Source organism: Sitodiplosis mosellana, unplaced genomic scaffold, assembly GCF_009176505.1.
Source record: "Sitodiplosis mosellana isolate CC-2019 unplaced genomic scaffold, AAFC_SMos_1.0 Smas_scaffold_2, whole genome shotgun sequence".
Lineage (NCBI taxonomy): Eukaryota > Metazoa > Arthropoda > Insecta > Diptera > Cecidomyiidae > Sitodiplosis > Sitodiplosis mosellana.
Genome location: NW_022595245.1, coordinates 5006324 through 5030292, shown reverse-complemented (window position 1 = coordinate 5030292; position 23969 = coordinate 5006324). Strand labels below are relative to the sequence as shown.

At 36.5% G+C, this 23969-nt stretch overlaps 3 protein-coding genes across 5 annotated transcripts; 2 read left to right on the top strand and 1 right to left on the bottom strand.

The window, feature by feature from the left end:
* Window positions 1–10887: 10887 nt before the first annotated feature.
* LOC129565301 (protein TonB-like) lies at window positions 10888–12028 on the top strand. The gene is made up of 5 exons (XM_055440033.1): window positions 10888–11171; window positions 11250–11419; window positions 11489–11583; window positions 11709–11816; window positions 11904–12028. The coding sequence occupies exons 1-3, from the start codon at window positions 10958–10960 to the stop codon at window positions 11558–11560; spliced, it is 456 nt and encodes a 151-aa protein (XP_055296008.1). The 5' UTR covers window positions 10888–10957; the 3' UTR covers window positions 11561–11583; window positions 11709–11816; window positions 11904–12028.
* Window positions 12029–15623: 3595 nt separating this feature from the next.
* On the top strand, window positions 15624–18467 carry LOC129565300 (uncharacterized). The gene is made up of 6 exons (XM_055440032.1): window positions 15624–15986; window positions 16075–16154; window positions 16232–16342; window positions 16415–16632; window positions 16693–16770; window positions 17152–18467. The coding sequence occupies exons 1-6, from the start codon at window positions 15845–15847 to the stop codon at window positions 17432–17434; spliced, it is 912 nt and encodes a 303-aa protein (XP_055296007.1). The 5' UTR covers window positions 15624–15844; the 3' UTR covers window positions 17435–18467.
* LOC129565299 (uncharacterized) lies at window positions 17788–23557 on the bottom strand. Of its 3 annotated transcripts, none has more exons than XM_055440029.1 (8): window positions 23343–23557; window positions 22694–22877; window positions 22030–22103; window positions 21752–21867; window positions 20772–21486; window positions 19367–20679; window positions 18980–19156; window positions 17788–18840 (listed from the first exon to the last, which is right to left on the bottom strand). In XM_055440029.1, the coding sequence occupies exons 2-8, from the start codon at window positions 22738–22740 to the stop codon at window positions 18592–18594; spliced, it is 2691 nt and encodes an 896-aa protein (XP_055296004.1). In that variant the 5' UTR covers window positions 22741–22877; window positions 23343–23557; the 3' UTR covers window positions 17788–18591. The 3 variants fall into 3 exon arrangements, with proteins under 3 accessions (XP_055296004.1, XP_055296005.1, XP_055296006.1); XM_055440030.1 differs by having other exon boundaries at window positions 23018–23517; XM_055440031.1 differs by lacking the exon at window positions 23343–23557 and adding an exon at window positions 23014–23228.
* Window positions 23558–23969: the final 412 nt, after the last annotated feature.

Genomic DNA, 23969 nt, shown 5'->3' with positions numbered 1-23969 from the left:
AAATGGACATAATTTCCCCACGTATTTTTCATCGAATAATTGTACATAAATAATGAAATTAGCGTCACTTGAAGCGTTATTATTGAATGTAAAAAAAATTGGCCCAAAATGTTTGTTTCTTCTTCTGCCACATTTCACGTTCATCGTGATTTGTGGCACTCTCACTTGCTTGAGTGAGCTGCACTCGTCGTTCTTTATCTAACGCGAATTGGAGGCGAGAAATGAGTCCACTTTTTTTTCCACCAATTTTTAAATTTCTGTCCGATAACTCTCGGCGTAATTCGATTACGCGCAATTTTGTTGGCTCAACCATTTTTTTTTATTTGAACACGAAATAAAAATAAAATTGATTGAAAAAACTCAAAACTTTAGCACAAATTGACTTGCTTGTCACTCATGTTACTTCAGACTGAAGTGTGAAAGTGCTCAATATCATCGCATTTATTATTTGTTAATTCATAGAAAAGAACAAATTGTTCCATTTAATTTCATAAAATAACTCGAAAACTTTGTTTCAAACGGTTAAAAACAGTAAATAACAAATGCGCTATTTCTTCAATAATATTGCTATTTTTTGCTATTTTTGCTATTTTCCTCTAGTATTTATATGAACTTCAAAAAAATAGCTAATGGTGTCTCTCCCCATGCGTTTACTCCAACCGACCCAAAATTCCAAGAATTCTGGGCTAATCGTCACATTTCTCATTCTCCATCTCTTCTTCAATGTGCCGATGTCCCAATGTTTTATGCATGTACCAATGGAGATGATAATTCCATTTCAAATTTGGACATAACTTCCCCATCTAAAAAATTTTGATTAGAGAAAATATGTCCAAAAATCAGAAGAAATTATATCCAAATGCATATGGACATAATTTCTCGGGGAAATTATGACCAAAGAGTCAGTGGAATTATATCCAATTGAAAATGGACATAATTTCCCCATAGATTTTTTTGGATTTTGGGGAAATTTTGTCCGAAATTCGGTGGAATTATGACCGGGGAAGTTATGCCCTGTAGCCAAAATGCGAATTTACTCTGGTCATTTTCGGATATTTTTATGATAAAAATATTTTTTTTCTGATCATATTTCGAAAAATTCTCTGTTAATTTTCGATATATTTCTGATAAATTCTATTTTTTTCTGATCAAGTTTTGAAAAGAGTTTCTGATAATTTTAAATACACTTCTGATCATTGTACTTTTTTTCTGATCAATTTTGGAAAAAGCATTTCTGATCATTTTAGATATTTTTCGGCTAATTTCCAAATTTTTCTGATCAAATTAATAAAAAAAGTTTCTGATCATTTTGAATATTCTTCTGATCATTTTTGATATTTTTCTGGTAATTTTCCATATGTTCGGATCATAATTAATTAATCCGTTCTTGGACTTAGAAGCATGGCATAATTTAAGGAAATTTCAGAACTACCCGAAGTTTGCCAAATTTGCGGGGGCTTGAAAAGAGCAATTATTTAAATTAAATATATAAAAAGAGTTACATTCGTGATGCCGTACTTTTTCGCACTGTACTTTTTTTCATTGCTTTGAACGAAAAAACATATTTTCAACTCATCGAAAACATCGCAACTACAGGGAAATGCTATAAATGCATTTACTACAAGCTATTTTAATAATAGATGTCGCTATAATATTGAGTGTGTACACTCTGTGGTCACGTTTGACGTTTATTTTGCCATGTTCTTATTTTTTACAACAACAAATCACACACATTCTGTGTAGTTCGGTACACTGTACACAGAAATTCCAGATGGCGCCAGTTGTATTAAATCGCTAGTTGCGCAGCTATGAAAAGTTGAGACCTAAAAACTAAACTCGCGCATACGCGATCAACATAACACTTTCAGAATCTTTTTTTTGCCAAAAAAATGAAACCTTAGAAAGTTTGAAGCCACTAGGAATTGATTTACGGGTACCTCCCATACAAAATTGTCATTTTTGGAGGTTTTTCTTAAGGGAAGTACCCCAGGGTCAAATCAAAAATGGCTCAATTTCGAACTTGAACTAAGTTTTTCGGATACAAAACTTCAAAAAATTCCAAATTTTGGATTATCTCATTCGATTTTTGAGTTACGCCAACGACAACGGCACACGAACGGAAAAGTGTCTCAAAAATGTGTTTTCTACGCGTTTCATGAGTTTTTATGATGATCTAAGACAATTTTGCGAGAAAAAAAATTCGGGGCATGTTCCTATACTTTCCCTTTACACTATGTGTACGGTAATGATAAGTAAAGTAATACCAAAAATCAATCAATGAGAATTCACACATTCGATAGCGCGTGAAACCTATTGTCTGTATGTGTACAGTTTGGTAGCTCTAAAATCATGACTGTTTTCAGCGTGTAGTTCAAATTTTCTTTGTTTTTCTTTATATTCTTTCTTCATTTCCTTCGATTTTAGAACTGCCCAAATCGCGATTCAGAGCTGCCCGTTTTAATTTCAGAATTGCCCGTTTGAGCCTGAACTGCCCGCTAAATTATGCCGTGCTTAGAAGTACAAAGAATTAGAAAGAAATTAGAATTCGCAATGTATCACAAACCCACTAGTACTATGCGCACCATAACAAGCGATTCGTACTGTCCAATCCAGCACAAATTGGCAGCATATCATTCAATGGTTCATCGTTTATGCCGCTTGCCGTTGAACATTGTCAATTTTCGAAACGAATGCACTTATATATCAAAGAAACAGCGCGTATGAATGGTTTCAATGTAGAAATAGTGGATAAACTCATTTAAAAACACGGAAATAAAGTGAGAAACATGAGCCTTACGACACTTTTTTCGCAAAGAGACAGGCCAGAAAAACAGAGAGTCTCATTTGAATTCGTTCCGAGCATAACAAATAAACTGAAGAAAAAATTCGCTGAATACCAGATGGAAATCGTATTTAGAAACGACAACAAACTGTCTAATTTGTTAGGCTCAACGAAGGATAAGATTGATACACTGAAAAAATCTGGCATTTATACAGTGACTTGTAGTGAGTGCAAAAAGAAATACACGGGACAAACAAAACGGAGTATTGAGAAACGTTTTTGTGAACATTGTGCATGCATTCGACTCAACCACCCGAACAAGTCAGCTGTAGCCGCACACGTTCTTATAGACGGCCACACAAATGTTAACCCTCAACTGCATAAGCCCGCCTTTTGGCGGGCATCATTTAAACACCTGTATAATGTGAATCGTACGGCGGATGACATTGCTTCAAGGGGAATTTTTATTTGTCAATGTTTTTTCTTTATTTTTGTCTTTGGCGTCATTTGTCTATGTCGTACGATTGGTGAGTTATAAACAAAAATGTGCACGAAAACGAAAATTTGACAGAATAAATTATTCGGTTTCCAAATTAGACATATTTTTGACACTTTTAAACAATGGATTTCATTGTTCTCTGACTTATTTCTATCGCATTTCCTGACTAAAACATGGGAAATCTAGGATTATGAATATTTTTTTCGTTATCTATGGCCAAAAATCAACCAAATACCAGTACTCCCAGTCCTAGGAAAAATTCATGCAGTTGAGGGTTAACAAAGACTGTGTGAAACTGAAAAAACAAGTGAACGATTGTCGTCGGCTTGATGCATACGAAGCAATTTACATACAAGCAGGCGAAGCCAAAAACCAATCGCTAAACCAAGACGGAGGCAATATCGAATCGCCACTGTTTGCCAAAATAAAGTAGTTTACGGTACATTTGTTTGTGTATGAGTGGGTTTTTGTATCGAGTGTTGTTTTTTCGTTTCGTGTGTCTCATCTCAATTCGTACATTGGCGTGTGAATTTGTCATCGTGTAGCTGATTTTGCCGTCGACAAATTAGTCGTGACTGCTGATGATGGGCAGTAACAGTGCCCGAAATGCATTCAGGTTAGAATTAAATTTATTATCAATAATTTAATCCGGCTCTTGTAGTGTCAATAAGGTAAAAAAATTCGGCATTCAACAGAGTGTATCCAAGTGAACGTTTTCTCTTTGATTTCAAACCAATTTCATAATGTTCTTTCTTGTATTCCAGGCTCTCGTTCACGTTCACGTTCTTGTTCACGCAGTTGGCAGTGCTGCTTCGCATAGAAGTGGTTCGCCAGTGAATCGCAAGAAACGTGCTATTCTAAGTGATTCAGAGGGTGAAGGTAAAAATCTGAATTTATTTGATCAATAAACACGAAGTAATGCAAAATCTTCTCAAAAATCAAAGGTGCCGCATCAAAGCAACTGAAGCGAGCCAAGATCAGTGACTTCGATAATGAAGATGAGGTGCCAGTTGGCGAAGGCAATCCGCTCGCCCAGATCGGCAAAAAGTAAAAGTCAAAGCAAAAGTCCAGGTAATTTGTATTTTAAAAGAAAATAATGCGAAAAAAACTAATGAAATATTTGATTGTTCGAATTGGAGAAATTAACGTTGTTGACTGTTGTAACAAAAACGATTCGTCCCCCGAAAATTCACGTGCGGCAGCTGAAGCTTCAAATCCCGTGGAAACAAATGGGAACCATAACAAATCCGTATTGTTATCGATATGACCAGAGCCCATTCATAATTCAACCATAAGACACATCCCTGAACCGGATACAAGCACATCTTCGACTAATTCTGGAAAACCAGCAAAAAATCAAATTGTTAAGCAAGTAAAAATAATATGGCAATGGCAAACGGTTTAAAATTTTTTCGAGATGAAACAAAATTGAAAGAAATTAATACGAATCGAGAAAATCTGGCATGAGAGATTAAGTCTTTGTATAATGCGATTGAACCTATCAAAAATCTTCTTTTACTTTTCCGTACACAACGTGTCAAGGGAAAGTATAGGAATTGGTCTCGAAAACTTTTTTCGCAAAATTGGTTTAGATCATCATAAAAACTCATGAAACGCGTAGAAAACCACTTTTTGAGACACTTTTCCGTTCGTGTGCCGTCGTCGTCGTTGTCGTCGTTGGTGTGTGTCAACACGATAACTTGAAAAAAATTGAGATGATCAAAATCTGGAAATGCCAAAAGTTTTGTATCCCAAAAACTTAGTTTAAGTTCGAAGATGAGCCATTTTCGATTTGATCCTGGGGTACTTGCCCTAAGAAAAACCTCAAAAAATTGACACTTTTGTATGGGAGGTACCTGTAAATCGACTCCGATTGACTTCAAACTTTCTGAAATTTCATTTTTTGGGAGAAAAAAAGATTCTGAAAGTTTGAAACCAATCGAAATCGATTTACGGGTACCTCCCACAGTGCGATTTCAGTTTCTTTGTGTTAAACGCGATATTGAATTGATGCAGGTTCACATATTTACCACATATTTGATTTTCGGTTGGTATCGGTGGTCACACTGTTTGTCAGTGCTCGCAAGTGACAGCTCAAACAACAAGCCGCATTGAAATTGCAATTTTCATTTTCGCTTCGTCAAACAAATTGTATGCACCAAAAGGAATCAATAATTAGAATATCGTTAAAAGTGAATCGGATTTGAAACATTTTCGCATACAACATTCTTTTTTTGCTCATGCGAAGCAAATATTGAACAACAGTTTCGTAACTTTAACGTTTCACCAAGAAAAAAACGAACTTTGCTCCTGCTTCAATTACGTCTCTCAACCAATGACATTATTATTAGATATACAAATGCTTTCCTGGAATATATTTTGTCGACAAGGATAAAATAGAGATATATCGTGATTACCAATGTCGTCTAAATATAAACTACATAGTCGCTTATAAAAATTAAATACATTCCATACAATAAAATGCGAAAAAAATAACAACATTCTTTTTTTGCTCATGCGAAGTAAATATTGAACACCTGTTTCGTAAGTTTAACGTTTCACCAAGAAAAAAACGAACTTTGCTCCTGCTTCAATTATGTCTCTCAACCAATGACATTATCACAGCCGGCGACAGCAGGCGCGAGTGACGAAAGCACCTCTGTGCTGAAAGTCGAACTCGCCTATATATACACGCAATTTCGAACTTTTTTCCTAAGAGGCCATCTGGTATGAATGAAGTATCGCTAGAAATCCCCTGGCTCATAGGCCCAGAAAATGCATTCAAACTTGGGAATCGACCAACCGCCTCCATAGAAATAGCAAGATCGCTTAATAAACGAAGAAAAACGACACGCAGCACTCTAGGCGAGGGACACTCAAAACACTCATCGTTCATATATTGAGCGGGCACTATCGATGCGTTCATTTGTGTGAGTGCGATTGTGTAAACGACAATGTTCGTGTTCAATATGTGTACGATGACAGCTTCCACGCGTAGAGGCGTCTTGGCGTCTTACGTCAAATCTTTCCAATGTATTTGTATACGAAGAAAGCGACCTCGGAAATAGCCACTTGAAAATTATGTACAATTATCAGTTTTTCCCATTTACCGATTGTTGAACGCGGCCCGTTCATGTTGAATGTTTTTTCTGAGTCTACTCGTCGAGACCTTTCCAACAAGCCCAAGAACGTCGAAATTGGACCATCCGTTCATGAGTTATTACGATTTAAAAAAATTCTTGCACAAATCGGCCATTTTCTCGAAAACGACTCCGACGATTTTTTTTCAAAATTACCTCAAATATAGCCCCAAATTAGAGCTAAAATTTGACATATAGCTTATATATGGGAAAACTCTGTTTTTTTGAGATACAGCCATTAGAAGTTGGAAAAAACATGAAAAATCGACAAAAATCAACTAAAACTAATTCTTGTTGCCGTGAATAAGGGCAAAATCATAACCAAAGTGTTTTTGCGTTCAAATGAATAAAATTCTTCCGGAACCAAGCCCTTCACCAAGTCTTTTCATACCACTCAATCAACTAAAAACACAAAAAAGGACTTTTCATGAAAAAATCAAAATCAAAACAATTCATCATGAAAATACTAAAAATGTGATAGTTTCTTAGTATAAAAGCGATATGTAATTTCATCAAAACAAAATGTAATTTCATCTGTCTGTCCAAAAACCAAATTTTATTTAACGAAAAAAAAATTAATTTTTTTCTCCTCTAGTGTGCGACTCGAACTCGATTCCACACGCTCATAAGTCTGCTTTCGTACCTACGCGCTGATTTTGCTTTATTCAGAAAGGCGAAAATGCTGGTTTTTAACTACAACATTTCATGTTTCATTTTCTTCGACGCTGTGTTTTCTCCATAAGCTCCCATATAAAAAAAGTACCGCCGTGACACTGGTGTTAGCAAGTGAACTATTTGACAATCACTCTCTCGAATTCGCCTAAGTTTGAAATCTTGTATACCATGTATATACACATCTGTTGGATGTTGAACTGCTATTTGATTGTATTTTTAAAAAAAAACGTCAATCTATGCAAGCAACACATAAAATTCGTTTTTATTCCATTGAATTTTTTGAAAAATGTAATCCAAAAATAAAACAAATGAAAACAAACGAATATTCATTGCTCGGAATCTCACAAAACCGCACAAAACTACACAAAAATGCACAAAACTATTTCAAGCCGTACATACCATTGAACAAAAATCGACCGGAATATGGAATGTCAACAAACGGAATGACATTTGTTCAACTTCATTGTGGTCTTTGTAATCGAAAACACACGAAAACAATACACAAAATATTTTAAATATTACAAGAAATAAAATGATTATATTTATTGGTTTGAATTGTTTTTTTGTTAATGTGTATTCTTTTTCTCCCTCTATACCAAAACTTACATCACATCGGTGATCGGTTGCGATCTGTTCAAAAAAAATATTCAACAGATATAACTTTCGAATTTGATATACAGTGTTTATTATATGCGGTGGCGTGCAAAGTAGGAGGCAAATGAGGCAAATGCCTAGGGCGACAGTTCAAGAGGGGCGAAAATTTCGCGAGCGCAGCGAACGAAAAATTTGTAGGGAGAAAAATTCGCGAGTGCAGCGAGTGAAGAGACAAATTCTACTCAAAAAATAACATCATCAGTCCGCGAACAATTCAGAAATCAATTATATTTAACACATTTTTTCAGCGAAGTCGCCGAACGAATGATGAATTCGAAAATTCACTGTTGTTTTGTTGTATAAACATAAACAGTCTGCAGACTGTCGAATAAATTTGATTTCTCAGAAATCTCTAGACGATCGGTGTTATTGTTAAAACTTGAATAAAAATAACTTAAAATCTCTCTCTCTCTTTCTGTGTGTGTTTAGTTACTGTTTTCGCTGCTAAATGATTACGCTGACTTTTTTTTCACGCGATTTAGATTTTTGTGATGTCACCAAAAATGCAATCAAGTCAATTATTGCACAAGCATGATTATTCCAAAGCGTGTACATTTATTCTTAACGCTAAAGTCGGTGTGGACGTATCTATTGTTTTTAATCGTTCCGTATTTTATTCATTTCAATTGGACTTTCCCTTTTGCTTTTCTTTTGCGGTATTGACAGCCGCTTTCTTTCTGTCGCTGCATCGTGGATAATGAATTTATCCACGATGTAGCGACAGAAAGAAAGCGGCTGTCAATACGGCAAAAGAAAAGCAAAAGGGAAAGAAGATGATAAAGAGCTTTGTGGTTCAATGAACAAGTTCGTAAAACGTCAGCCTGCACCGGATATCACAGAAAAAAATACAGAATCAATCGAAACAAATACAGCCGAATCAATTTATAGCGAGTAAGTACTTTTGCCTAAAAATTTGGGGGCGACATTTTGAAAATTTGCCTCAGGTGGCAGAATTACTTTGCACGCCGCCGATTATATGCCATCATAGTTCACTTGCTAGCACCAGTGGCGTTGGCGATGCGAGCACGGGAGTAAACATAGCTTTGTTCTACTCTATAAAAAGAGACACTTGCCGAGATGAGACCGACTCTAGCATCGGTATTTTAAACGAGTGCGTTGGATTTTCCGGCAGTACCGCTGATAGCGTACAATCGGATACATCCAATGACTCTGAACTTGGAAAGGTTGATTATTGGAAATGCATCAAGTGCAAGAACGTTAACGACAATCGGTTTTATCCGTTGTGTGAAGGATGTTTTCAGGTAAATAACAATCACTTCTTATTAGAATCATTTTTTACATTAAAAAAACACATGAATTAACTTGAAGAAACTAATTTTTTAATTTTTTCCACAACCACCACCAAACACGAAATTCATACTTTTCACCATCACCAAAACATCGAAAGCTTGCTTGCTGTGATCAAGCGCCTACAGATCAACCATCGACATCATCAGGCATTTTTCATCCACCACCTGCTGCTGTTGTAGTTGCCGAAGAAGTACAAGACCCGGTGGTCAATATGTGCAGGTTCTGTGTGTCTCGTCCGAGAAATGGTGCGTTTCTGCATAAAAACGGCATTTGTGTAATTTCTTGCTACATTTGCGCAGTAAAGCTGTGGAACAAAAGTAAACTTTGTCCTGCCTGCAACACAAAGCCGCTAAGTGTAAAGAAACTCTTTGTTCATTGAAATGAGTGACAATTGATAATTCGTTAATTAAAAATCATAACGCCGTGAAGCGATACAAAAAATAAACCCAAACTTCTTGAGAAAATCGAAAAGCTCGGCGAACGTTTACCCGCAAACACGTAAGTTGGATGGATCTATATTTTGAATTGAATCGATTTTTAAAAAAATCCATTAATATTATAGTTTCTTTTCAAATGGAGGAACGATGTCTTCGACTAAATTATAAAAACAAGTTGTTGGCACTTCTTATCAACCTTCTCTCATCATTTCCCTCAATAGATTGGATAATCTGATCAATTTACTCGGCGGAACAAGCAAGGTGGCAGAGCTGACTGGTCGCAAGGGTCGTATAGTGCGAACCGGAAAAGGTATTCAATACGAGTCACGCGGTGAAGACAAATCCTCATTGGATAAACTTAACCTGATCGAAAAGAATCGTTTTATGAAAGGCGAAAAATTGATTGCAATCATTTTGGAAACGGCATCAAACGAAATTTCAATTCAAAGTGACCGTCATGCGAAGAATAAACGTCGCCGTGTGCACATCACACTTGAAATGCCATGGTCGGCCGATCGAGCTGAATAAAACCGTGATTTATTTATGTATTTAAACAAATTATTTTATTTAGCACAAAGTTTTCACAATTTTATTTGCTTTTACGCTTATAACCTTTCTGATTGATAAAAAGAGACCTTGCTCTTGACTAATTTCGAGTCAAACTGAGCAGCTGATTCGGCATTTTGACCGGTTATCATTTCTGCTTTACAAGATATTGCAGCTCAACTGGTATCTATTTTTACTCTGCTTTTATACTATTTCGTGCGTTTGGCTCCATTTCCAGAAATAGTCTCGCTGAGGTGTTTACAGTTTGCATTTATTTTTGCATTCTTGATTTACGATAATTACATTGTTTTTCTCAAAATTGCATTTTCCTTTTATTTGGGTTTGAACCTTGAACGCAATCTGCATATACGTTCTATTTTTATATAAACTTAGCAGTGACCGTAAACTCCTCCTATTTGGAGACCTATTTTTAGAAGGATGCACGAATTTCTAACATATGTTTTTGAGGCGGGCTTCTTATAACTTGGAAATATAAACAAAGGCGCTTTATTTGAAGCTTTCTTTTCTTTTCATTTTTATGTTCTTTGTTTACACTTCCAACACGAGCGATTCATCATTTTGGCCGTACACATTGAGCCAATCAAGTCGATTCACCCGAGTATCTTCATCTCATCTCTGCTTTGGGTGGCGAACGACGATTTGCTGCATCGGTTGCAAAAAATGTCGAAAATCCTTACAACCAAAAAGCCCTGTGCACCGTTTATTCGACCATCAACGGCCGTTGTAGCGACGCATCACTTCCACCGCCAACAGACTACAAAGGCGATTTCTTTGGCGAAAAATGCGACGTATAAAGGACAGCGACAAAATAGATATGGCAAAGTTCTTGAATCGTTCTCTGGACTTGCCATTTAAGCTTCAAAACCACCTGTCCAAATACTTTGCCAACACGATGGGTAAAATCGTTCATGAAGCAATCAAAATTGAGAACCATAGCATGGTTGTTGACAATTTTTATTCGGAGGATTTTGTCATTGAGGAAATTCTCGAGAAGTATGGGAATATGATAACTGCAGGTGCTCGTAACAAGGCCAAGAAAGAGAAGGTTGGCAAAGGTACCAACAACGAGAAGGTCAACAAAACGAAGAAAAAAAATAAGAAGCCAGGTAATGCAATAATTTTGTGTGTTTCGGTTGATTTCTTTCTTTTGAAAAATATTCTGATCCTGTTCCTATTTACTATAGCTCCAAAGAAGGAAAAGGTTCCGAAAGCAGCCACGAAGCCAAAGTCACCGAAACAAACAGTGCCACCGAAAAAAGTAATGCCACCGAAGGAGGTAACACCACCAAACGAGCCAAAGTCACAGCAGGATAAAGATGGTCTCAAGCAATCAACATTGACACTCAGCAAAGAGGTGAGCGATTTTTGATTGAATGGCGTCAAATTAATCAGTAAAATAACTGAAATTTATTTGATTTTGTAGAAAAGGATACGGATAGCAACAAATCATTCGATAAGAATGAAACCATCGCACCGCCAACAGCACGTCGTATAAATGCACGCCGTAGTACGGTCAAGGTAAATTTCAGAAACCGCTTCTTTCTATAAGAGAAACTCCAGTTTTGTATTGAGCTAAAGACATTTTACATAATAGTCATTAGCCTATTTGGTTCTAATATATGCTTATTCATTCTATACTGCAGCCCGTCAATTATGCTGAATTTTCAGACCAAAGCGACGAGGACGTGGTTCAAGATCCATCGTTAAAAGCAGCAAAACGTACGAAAAAGGCCGATGATTCGCCAATTGAGGTAAATCTATTCAAAAATGGTGAAACCAAGTCATTTTCATTGCTATAAAAAATTGCTAACAAAATGAATTTTCTTCTATATTTAAAGTCCGTTGCATAGAAGAAGAAGAAGACGGCAATGGTGAGCGGCGATGATAGTTTAGATTCGAATTTCGATATATAAACAGTTTTTACGCAAGAAGCGAGAAAGATAGACCATTCTTCACGCAAACGCGTGCATAAAATCCACGAGAGAAGAAAGAAAAGAGTTTAAAGTGATATAAATTTTTTTTCGTTTCTTTTTCATTTCTTTTTCATGTATTTTTTGGTTCAATCATTTAGAATATTTTGTTTGTTTTAATGTTTTCTAAAAAAACAATTACAAAAATATTCATGAACACATTTCGAATGAAGATAGATCGATGTCATCATACTTTCGATCTGATCAAATTCCACTTTCTTCGTTGACAATGAAAACACAACCTTCGTAACTTTTCTTATTGATCTGTTTATTTATTTCAATGTATCATACAATCGGTTTTTTGTTGTTGTTTTCTTAATCATCTTTCACTTATACATAATGACAGTAGTTGATCGTTTATGTTTGTTTCTCTTTATTTTTATACAATTTCTTCGATTGGAACTGTAAATTGGTTGAAGATTTGTTGTTGTGTTGCAAAATTGTGAGATTTGCATAATATATTCCAAATAAGTGTTTAATTTGACATTTTGTTTTTTATTCTCTTTTTTATGAATATTGTCGATGATGCGAAAAAAGATGAGCGAACATTCTAACGTTCGAGACAAATTAAAAATAGACTAATGCCCGTTGTAAGTGGTTTGGATTTAATTAAATCCAAAGATTTAATTTTCAACTTTGCGAAAACGGCCAAAAAATGAAAGCTGATTGGGTAGGACGTAAAATTTGGGCGAAAACAAGAAAAACTGGCCTTTTGAGTACACCCGCCTTATGGGGCCTTGAAATCATGATTTTCCCGAATTTCGTTAAATCCTAAAGATTTAACTTTCAAGTGCGGGATTTAAGCATTTTTCACGCAAAATCATGTTGCAAATAAGTCAAGAATTGTTGGAAATGACCGAAAAATTCTAAATCAGCAAAAAACCCAACCACTTTGTACGTTTTTTGAGTCCAAACATTCAAAAATATCATTTTTCGTATATTCTCAACATTTAATTTTCAAATGCGGGATTTAAGAATTTTTCACGTTAAACAGTGAGTCAAATAAGGCAAAAGTTGTGGGAAATGGTCCGAAAAATCTAAATCAGTAATAAAAATCAAGCACTTTTGACCATTTTTGGGTTCAAATAGGCAAGAATATCAGTTTACGGAAACCCTCAGTATTTCACTTTCACATAATGGTGAATTTTTTTGGGAAATCTCGTTTTTCGACAGTCTGCCCATTCAAAACTTCTAGTCAGCTTCAAATCAAGCACCGAAAGCCATATCTGTGGCTTGTTTATTGGGATTTCAGGTCAGCACAACATTTAGATAGGTAAATGAGTTTTTTATGAAACCATGAAAGTAAAATCCCAATAGAAATCCCATTTGTGATATTCCAAACGTCATGAAACTTTCTGGATCTTATTTTTTTACCAAAAAACTCAATCCCTGAAATTTTGAAGCCAATCGAAATCGATTTACGGGTACCTCCCATACAAATTTTCTTATTTTCTTCATAAAATTGGCAAAACTGGCCAAATTTGTATGGGAGGCGGGCAAAATTTAAACGCCTGTATAATGTAAACCGTACGTCGGATCACATTGCTTCACATGGGGTTTTTATTCGTTGTAATGTGTTCTCTTCATTTTTGTCTTTTGATCAATTAATCTATGTAGTGTGGTTGCTAAGTTATATATGAAAATGTGCGCAGAAACAAAAATTCTAAAAATTGTTTCAAAGAACTTCATTTTAGACAAATTTCCGATACTTCTATACAATGGGTTCGATTGTTCTCTGATTCGTATTCGCAAACCATTGGGAATCCAGCATTATGAGTATTTTTTTCGCTTTTTCTGCCCAAAATGAACCAAGTACCAGTACTCTCAATGAAAGGAAAAATTATTACACTAGAAGGTTAAATAACATTACATTGTCATTCAATTCAAAATTAGGTTTACGTCACATTTCTTTCACGCAAAAATCATAATTCTTCGTTCCAATGATGATGCAATACATCATTTAACGTCAGTGACTAAAATAAGTTGGATCTTACTCTTGTTCTTATTTTGAAATTCATTTTTATGCTAATAGAAAATTCAGAAAACTCTGCTTATCTTGACTTGAATTTTGTGCAATAGTCCTGATTAGATTTTCAATTAAATGAGTTTCGGTTGATGATTCTGTACGACTCACGATTTTAAAAAGTGAGCTGTTAGCTCAAATGTTGTATCATCTGATATTTTTTCACCGAGTGTTGATTCGATAGTGTCTGAGTATTTCAATGCCAGAATTTTTTCAGTCAATTCTGAGCCTTCTACGCAAGTGCTTGTTGATCGTGGGAAAATTGAGTAAGCCATCGAATCATTAGTTTTCGAATGTTCCATTCGGCTGTTCAAAAAAATCTCTTTTCCTTTTTTTCTTTTCTGCTTATCATGACGTTTAAGCAAAGAAATTGTCACCCAAATAGTATGAAAAGACAACAGTCCTGAACTGTTAAATGAAGTCATAATTCATACATTTCGATTCGATGAAAGTCTTCCCGATTCCACTGGACCATACTGATCTGTTTGATGAATTCACATCGAAACTGATTTTCAACCAATGACAGCAAAGTTATTTCCCAAGCATTATTTTTAAAAAGAAAACCAATTCCAAATCCTTGATTCCAATGATGATTTAACTTCAGCTGTCGAGTTTTCAAATGGAATGTATCCACCGCTGTTATTTTTTTCTTATTCGTTGAAAGGAAAATTCCTTGAATGCAAAACTTCGGGTTCAACCAATTGTGTCCAGTGTTATGTATGTACGCTTGATGCGAGTAGATGTGTATATCAAGGAATGCACAAGCATTATGATTTGACACAATTGCAGTAGTAGCACAGAATTCTACTGAACAAGTACCACGATGTTCGCAGCGACATCTGACGATTTTTGTGCGCGCGAAGTATTTCCTTTGAAAATCATATTTAAATAGATAATCTGATTGGAATAGCAATTTTCTATTCGAATTTCGTAAAATTTCTTTCTTATAGAAGACACAAAAGTCTTCTGTGTGGTTTTCCAAAGACTTGTTTTGGCAAAAGCATTTGTTTTGTATCAGTCAGCTGCTTGCAGTGCCACACCGCGAATGTATGTATTGTTTATGTTCGATTTGAAACTATCACATAAGCGTCTAGCAAACATTGTTGCATACATGAGTCGTGCTGTTCGTTGTATTTTCACCGACAAATTTGTTCATTCTGCGAGTGGGTATCCATTGGAGAACACATAAAAATGGCAAAAGCAGAATAGCAATCTCTAGTTTGCTCATTAATCGAGCAGAGCATGAAGTTTTTTTCAATCGAATTTCTCATTGTTTTGGGATGAATCACCAACATGGAATGTGAACAGTGTGTTTTGGAAATTGAATGGACAAAAATCGGATTGATAATTTTATTGGGCATGTTGTGGCTCCAAAAGTTCATGCATCAATTAACAATCGTCGCCATTTTACCTTTTGTTCAATCTCCAACTCAAGTTCATTTCCACCAAATGGTGTCATGCACAAATTTTATGCGACTAATTTCTTATTTGTTTGGTGTTTCATTGCATTACGAAAATACATCGGAATTTTTCACATGAAATTCAAAAATTCTTCATTCTCAACACAAGCGAACCTTGAGAAAATGGAGTAGATCAAGGAGCTCGAAGCATCAATCGACGTTCGCTGAGATCGTATGTTGTCGAAACGACGCAGTCAGTGGTTTGCAGTCAAGGAGTAAACGTCGTTCGAATCGAAAGCAGCAACGAAGCAGTTTGTCAATCGATTATCGAGTCATTGTTCGTCGGTATTCGTGGCTAGAAATAAAAAAGGTACAAAAAGGTGGCAATGGCATCCGATAATCCATCATTTTTGGATGATTTGTCCGAATGGCTCATGTGCACATTCTGTGCGGAGACATTCTCGCGACAAAAACAATTCTTGTTTTTGTTCTGTTCAAAGGTGGCATGCATCGATTGCGCCCTCAAAAGTAAGTAAGTTGGATGCAAAAGAAAGAATTTATCGAAGAGTTTCCGGAAAATAAACATAAAATCATTTGATTTGCGTAAAAATTCCAGTGCGTTCGCGGTCTGAACCCAAGAAAATCGATTGCGGTTTGTGCAAAAAAACAGTTGGCTTGTATCAGATTCGTAATGAGGTGGGATGTTTTTCTTTTCATTAAACAATCGATTGCATTGAGCATATCTCTGAAACGGTTTTGCTCACACATTTCAGATGCCGCCGCAATTGCGCAAGCTGTTCCAAAACACAGAGAAAATGATCGAAGAAGCGATGAACATTTACGAATTTCAACAGCGTCTAACTAGCATGGCTCTTGAAAATTTGGTAGGCTGTTTACTGTTTTGATTTCGAGAGACTGATAAGAACGATTCAAACGGATTGAGATAACTGTTTCAGGAGAAGAATATTGATGAAATGGAAAGCGACATAAGCGATATGGTCTATCGGGCCGAACAAGACGATCGAATGGCTCAACGTGATGAGGCTGATGCAGGACGTTACAGTGGAGAACTGTTGAAGATTATGACCGATGAACAATTGCAATATCTTGAAACAGACAGCGCTGAGCAATTGCAACAGATGAACTTCGATCAGATCGTCGGATCCGGCCCACGGTATAGCAGAGTATTTCATTCGAATAGTATTTTTTTCTTAAATCTCATTTCATTCTTCAGACGCCGTTTGTCTCGCACCACATCCTCGCCATCATCGCGATACTCTCGAAGTCCACATTCGACACCGGAATCAATGAGGTAATTTCAAACATGTGTTTTCCGATGGCTGAGCATCTCAGCATTTCGTAAGCTACGGATATATCCGAGCATATCGACGACGCATACTGTATAATACAGTGGCGTGTGTTGCTACATGCAGCCGCAACGACTCGACCGAAGTGTGTTCAGTTTATGTGGCTGCACGCAGCAACAACATACACATTCCGGTCGAGTCGTTGCGGCTGCACGTAGCAACACACGCCACTGTATTATACAGTATGCGTCGTCGATATGCTCGGATATATCCGTAGCTTACGAAATGCTGAGATGCTCAGCCATCGGAAAACACATGTTTGGGTAATTTGCACCCAATTGAAACTGTTTCATGGAATTTATCAAGGGAATTTTTGATGATTCCAGCGCATCGTCCCATGGTGGTTTGACTCAGATGATGAACGATATGGTGATGAACCAACGAATTGACCAACGACGACGACAATCGCGTAGTGATTTGCGACGACATTCACGAGAAGGAACACCACAGAAAATTCGACACCGACAAGATTCTCGCTCACGAGGCTCACGCCATTCACGCGACGGACGTCGCTCACACGGTTCAGGCTCAGGCTCTGGTTCAAGTCCACACCATTCACATGAACCACGCAAACGTTCATCGCGTGATGGCTTCCCAAATTTGCATTAGCAAAACTAACCTGCTTTCAATCTTTGGCCATGCATTCTACATCCTTGTCAATGGCTATTCAGAAATTCATTCACTTCACATAAGTGACAATGAATATATCGGCGTCGTAATTAAGAACTTCATTACTTCAATGTCTATTACTTTTCAATCATCAAAAATTCCATACAAAATGATTTCAGTGAAATTTGGATCCATCGTTTTAGTTCAGTATTAAATTGGAATGGCAATTAATGGCAGATTAAGAAAAGATGTAAGGGGAAAAAAAAGAAATAAAGCACGAAAGCCAAATAATCACACAAAAACCGTGTGCCACAGTGTAATTACTAGAAGAAGAAAAACAGACACACCAAAACTGCGGTACTTTGTGACAAATTTTTATTTATAATTTACATTGGATTTTACAGAGCATTTTAGGATGATTTTTCTTTCATTTTCTGACATTGTGTCTATTTGGTTTTCTTTCTATCATTTTGTTTTGTTATTGAATATCAATTGTTCGCAAATATCACAATAAAATGAAACAAGACATACAGGTATTTGTTCTCTCTACGTAATGAAACTGATTTGAAAAATCGGTTGAAATCAAATTTTCCTATTTACATGCAAATAGATAGAGAAAAATAAAGAATAAGGCAGATAGAAGCTGGATCATTTTTTAAATGGGCTTTGAACTAACGATATTTGATTGAATATTTTTTTATGGGAATATAACATTAAGCTCGGGTTGAAAACAAAAAAAAAACAAAAATGAAAGCTACATATTTGCTAGAAAATGCGAGGATATTACTTTCGTATCAAAAACAAAACAAACCTTCAATTCCATACTCTTAGCTAGCTAATAAGGCATTTCATTCCAATCATTAACCATTTCTTCCGTCACTCTCTTGCTAAAATCTCATTTTGATGTGTAACTTAACTTAGCTATTCAATTACGATATAATGATATATAAATTGTGAACAAGCATTGGTTTTTTCTGCTCTTTTTCATTTTTTTTTTATCTAAATACAAACAGAGCCGAATAAATAAATGGAATAATTTCACTAAATTCTTATTAATGATAGATAAGTGTTTTTCTGTTGTTGCAGCCATTGGGATTTGATATATAAAGTGAATGACATTTGCTCTTTGTTTAATTTAGGGATTTTGTTTGGAAAGTTTATCGTTTGGTTGAAAAAGCAGCGGGACGTGGAAGAGCACTTCTTCGGATTTGACTTGGTGGCCGTAGCATTGATGCCTTCGGTGCAACGATTCCACTACTGGCTACTGCAGATGAACGAGATGGCACATTCGACGTTTTCGCAGATGGTTGCACAAATGTTGCGTTCGGATTCTCATTTGATGCGGTAAACGTCTCGGGCGTTTCTCCACGGCTCAAACTACTCTTCGAACTGCCGGATGAAAGGCTCTGTAGAAGTGAAGAATAAAGTATTTATTTTCATATCTCTAATTGAAATTCACTTTGAAAGAAGATAACTTCATCACTGACATTCATTGTACATCGATAAACAGAAAAAATCTTCAAAAATAGACAAAAAAAGTCTTACATTATTCGATGAGAATCGTCCCAAATCAGTGTCGGAGTCGGTACGTTTTGTGTTATAGCCATAATAACCAGACGACGGTCGAATCAAACTAAGTTTTCGTGATTGACCAACGTCCAGCCGTTGACGCATCACTGCTGCTGAAGATTTTTGTGCTGGAATTTTGAACGTGTGTGACGACTGCAAACGAATTAAAACGAAATTTTTAATGAATTTTGTCAATGAAAATCACGGAATTCTTAAAAGTGTCTGCCAAACTTCCCAAATTGAATAGATTTGTTGGGAAAAAAAACGTTTTTTTCAACTAAAACACATTTTTTGTCTAAAACTCCGTGGCCTTAATCGAAAATCCGTGACTCATTTCAACTGAGTCACAAAACCAAAACTCACCAAAGCTGAATTCCTTGTAGAAGATGGATGTTCAAATTCTCCGATATCTACTCGACTCCCTGGCAGTTTTGATGTGTGTTTGGCCGTCGATAGATTGTGTATTGACTTCGACTTAATTCCCATCGGACTCTTAATCTGTTGAACTGGTTTCGATTGCGAAATCCCATTTGGTTCATCACTTGATAAAAACTCCTGTGAATTTGATTTGGCGTACAGATCACGTTTTGCCAAGCCGCCCAATTGACGTGGTCGTGCCAGTCCAGATCTTTTAAATGTCATGGTGTTGATACCCTTGGCTGTCGCTTGATTTTGCTCATCATCAAATCCATGTTGTTTCGGTGAATTCGTATTCTTGGTGGCAAACACATCGCCTGTACGAGCTACTGGCAATGGAGATTGCATGGCTTGTATGTACGTCTCCTCTGGACCGGGTATTTGAATCGCATTTTGCGGTGGTTTTTTGAAAATTCGAATGGTTTTGAAGCGATCACGGTTGTTCGACTTGCTTTCGCCGTGAGATTCTTCCGTATTGTAAATTGGTTCAGTCTTTGGAGCGGATTCTTGTTCCAGATACAGTTGATTTTTCATGTTCAACGTTTGCGTGGAATTGAGCTCATTTGCTTGTTTATTGTCCGTGTAACCAATGGAAGAACCGCTGTGATCCATGCCACTATTGTCCACTATTCGATCGGTGTATGTGCTTAAAGCATCATCAAACAAACGACTTCGTCGCAGTAATCGCTCTCCACTCCCGCTGCTGGTCGATGAATTCATCACCGAACGACTTAACGAATCGTTCAGTCGATTTTTCTCATTCGAACCAAACTCTGAGTATTTTCCATTTTTCGACGTATTCATCGCCGTTTCTCGATTCAATTCATCTTGTTGCTGTTTCTCCATGCCCATGGACGAATGACGCTTTTTTATATTGTCCAGGGATTGGCGCACTTTTTGACTCATCGGATTTCGAATTTTGGCACTAAAACTGTTCAACAAATCATCAAACTCCTCTTCCGTTTTATTATTCTCCAAAATGAGCAATGTATTCTCAAACTCCTCGAAATTGGCCAACGATTGTCGTTCATTCTCAACCATTTCCGTATTGATCCCCGTTGGATTTGATGCACGTGCCGTACTTTTGGTCACCGGTTCGCGCAAATACACTGGAATATCTTCGATTTCGATGTCAACAAACTTGTCCACGTTCTGTGTGAGATTGTTCTTGTTTCGTTCGGAGAAAATGGGCGATATTGTTTGTAATGATTCCGATTTTCGAGACTTTCGTACTTGTGCAGCGGGCGTTGACTGGTATTCTGATAAAGAAAAGAGAGATAACAGTGATTACTTCTGAGTTTTTGTTCATGTTTAAGTTTTTTTTTTTGGTGCAAAACACCACATTACTTACCATCCAGTTGAAAGGTCGAATTCATATCCAAAATTTGTGTGCCATTTAATGAGTTACACAGAGCGAGTTCTTCATCGTCCAAATAGTCAGCAACCACTGGTATCGTGATGTTCATTTTATTAACTTGCGTCTCAAACGTTCGATTGGCCTTGTTGCCCATTTCGAATGTGCTATTTCTGATGCTAGCATTCATGGACCCATTGGCATCTGGTGCTTGAATAAATGTCTTATCCACTTCGCCCGATGCATCGAATGTGCCATTCACTAAATTCTCTTTATTGAATGTCCCATCATGCTTACCACCTCCCAAATTGTTTGTGCTATCCGTTGAATTTTGTAATGTACTACTGCTGGAACCCGTGCAATTTCCATTCTCAATCAAATCCACATTATTGATGTCGGCATCTTTTGTGAACAGACTTTCATCGTAGTTGGTTAAGCGTTCGAGGAAATTTCGGTCGGCAATCGCATCGGATAATCGATAATGCTTGAAATGTGCCATGGACAAACTATCACCAGTGTCATTCATGAAGTCAATATTTGAAAAGTCATTGCTTGTGATTAAACTATTTCCCATCGAATTGTCCATATGCGAAGGAGGTGATACATCACCCAATAGACTGCGTTGCAAACTCGTCACCAGTCCACCGATTTTCAAATCGATTCTTGGCACTGGCACGGCGGACGATGATGATGTTGCCATTTGATCGTCGGACTGGAAAGGAAGAAGGGAGGAAAACAATTAGACAAAATACATCAAAATTGTATCAAACTATTAAACGGAAAAACTTGGTGCACAAGGAGTTAACAAGACGTATATTATAAGGTTTTTGACTTCGATTTCGAGGAGGAAGAGAGATACAATGTGTATGCACCATCTCTTTCGATGGAAGTCTAAGGCTGTTATAAGATCTTGTTAACTCCCTGTGACTTGATACGAACAGAGCTAGAATGTCCTAGCCTGGGTTCAAGGTATTTACCAACTCATCGCTGGAAGTTTTCTCTCGGTTCAAAAAGTTAGTATCATTTACATCGGAGTACGTGGAACTCTTTTTCTTAGGCCGTGTAAATGTTCGTGTGTCCAAATATTTCAAATCTGTAATAATAATAATGCTATTAAGTATTTATAACTCAACACTAAAATTCGTCATTTTTTGTCCGACAATTTTCTCGCCTAATCCGTTATCGATTTTTTGTCCCACATCTATATTATCGATTTCAATGTTTATATATCCACTTTGTTATTGGAGAAGGTTACCTTTACTTTCTGTGGTTTCATGATTGCGTTTCCATTGATCAACAATATTTCGAATGTCTGTGTCTGATGACAGCCTAAAATTAAACGAAAAAATAAAACATTCAGATTAACATTAAACGCATGACATGAATAATGTATCAATTTTATTAGTATGACCATGCGACTACCTTTTTTGTATTACAATTGAACGCAAAAAAAGAAGCGAATAATTAATGTATCGACACAAAAATGGAACAATGTTGAGAGTATTGTGAAGTTTTCTCTTTCGCCCACACTCGCACAAAATTCCAACCATGCCCTCGGATGAATGAGCAATACCCACGAATGAACGCGTAGAAGAAACAAAAACCGAACAATAAAATACATAGTTGGCAATTTTCAAGTGATTTTCTTGCGATTCTTAGCAAAAACTTACTGACCGAAACAAGTTTCGCACAACTTGCTCTCTCTCCACACAGATGTTTGATTACAATAATCAAATTGTTTTTTTAAGAGAGATAGAGAGAGAAAAACCCACACACATTTATTTGCGCAATAAACACACTGTGTACACTTTTATGTCGATACAATCCATTTCTTTTTGTTCATTTTTTTTCTCTCGTTTTAAACAGAAAGAACTGTAGTTAAAACAGGCAAAAAAATGGAAAAGATGATTTATACTTACGAAAATGAATCAGATTCATCATCGATATTTATAATGCTATCTTCCATTCTGTGTGTTGGTTTGGTCAGGTCAGGTCACCACCAATAACTGCTTGAGCTGGTTTTTTTTCTCCGTCTGTCTATCTGTCAATCTATCTACGTCTCTGTCACTTCTCTATGGAATCATACGTCTGTCGTCTTTAGGTCTATCAAATGAATCAAACATCGATGATTAGTTTAACACTTGAATTTTTGCTCGTCTTCATTCAAAAGCAACCGAAAATTCACACGGAAATGAACAACGAAACAAAGAAACCATCTATCTAATAATTGGTACTGAACCAACAGCAATTGCATGGGTGCCAATGCGTGTTTTCACTGCACCAAGATTTCGTCACTAACGCACAATCCGTTTGATGTTGTTGTACTTATTCGATGTATAATGAGTAAACACAATTCACTTAAATTAGAACTAGCAAACAAGAGGCAGTCCAATCCAAACGATAGATAGAGACATGAACAAAAGTCAAAATGAAGAAAGTAGCAACATTCTTGTATGTGTGATGTTTCTTAGTGCTGTATAACTATTACGGCTGTTTCTTGCTCTCTTTTTTTCTTCTTCGATGTAAAAATACACATTGCCTGGGTGCGGTAGGATTTATTTGGCTTACCATTAATTTTCACATTTATTTACATCATTTGTGAATTCGTTTTTTCTCTTTCCAAATTCAATCAACATAAAGATAAAACAAATTTTCCCCGTGAGGGCAAAAACACAAAATACGACGATTCGTCAAACGCAGCTACTAAAAAAAACAAACTTCACAATCATAATACAATTTAACACTGAATATATATGACCAGTGCCACCAACATGACCAACCGCAAAGATTTGCACAAGAACGGGCACATCGATGCAGTACTAGATTTCAGATGTCTAATGTCAAACAAACCAACATTCCGTCGCACTGATTCAATCGTATTTCAAATGCGACGGTCGTTTTTAACGTTTTAGCATCTGGATCGTACTAGGTTTTTGTTTGTGTGTGTTTTTTTGTTGGTTTTGTTTTGTCATTTCACATTTGTATGCAAAAATTCCAACGAATATTTTAGCAAATAAACCAATCCCCTCTCGTTTTGATAAACAAATAAAGGAGATAAGAATAGCATAGGAAATGAAAACGAAAAGAGCGTTGCCAGAACATGTCATTGGCCTTGATAAATGTTATGACTCATGTTGAATCACTTGGAATTCTTTTGCTATTAACTATACTTTACCTCGTCATTCGGTTTTATTA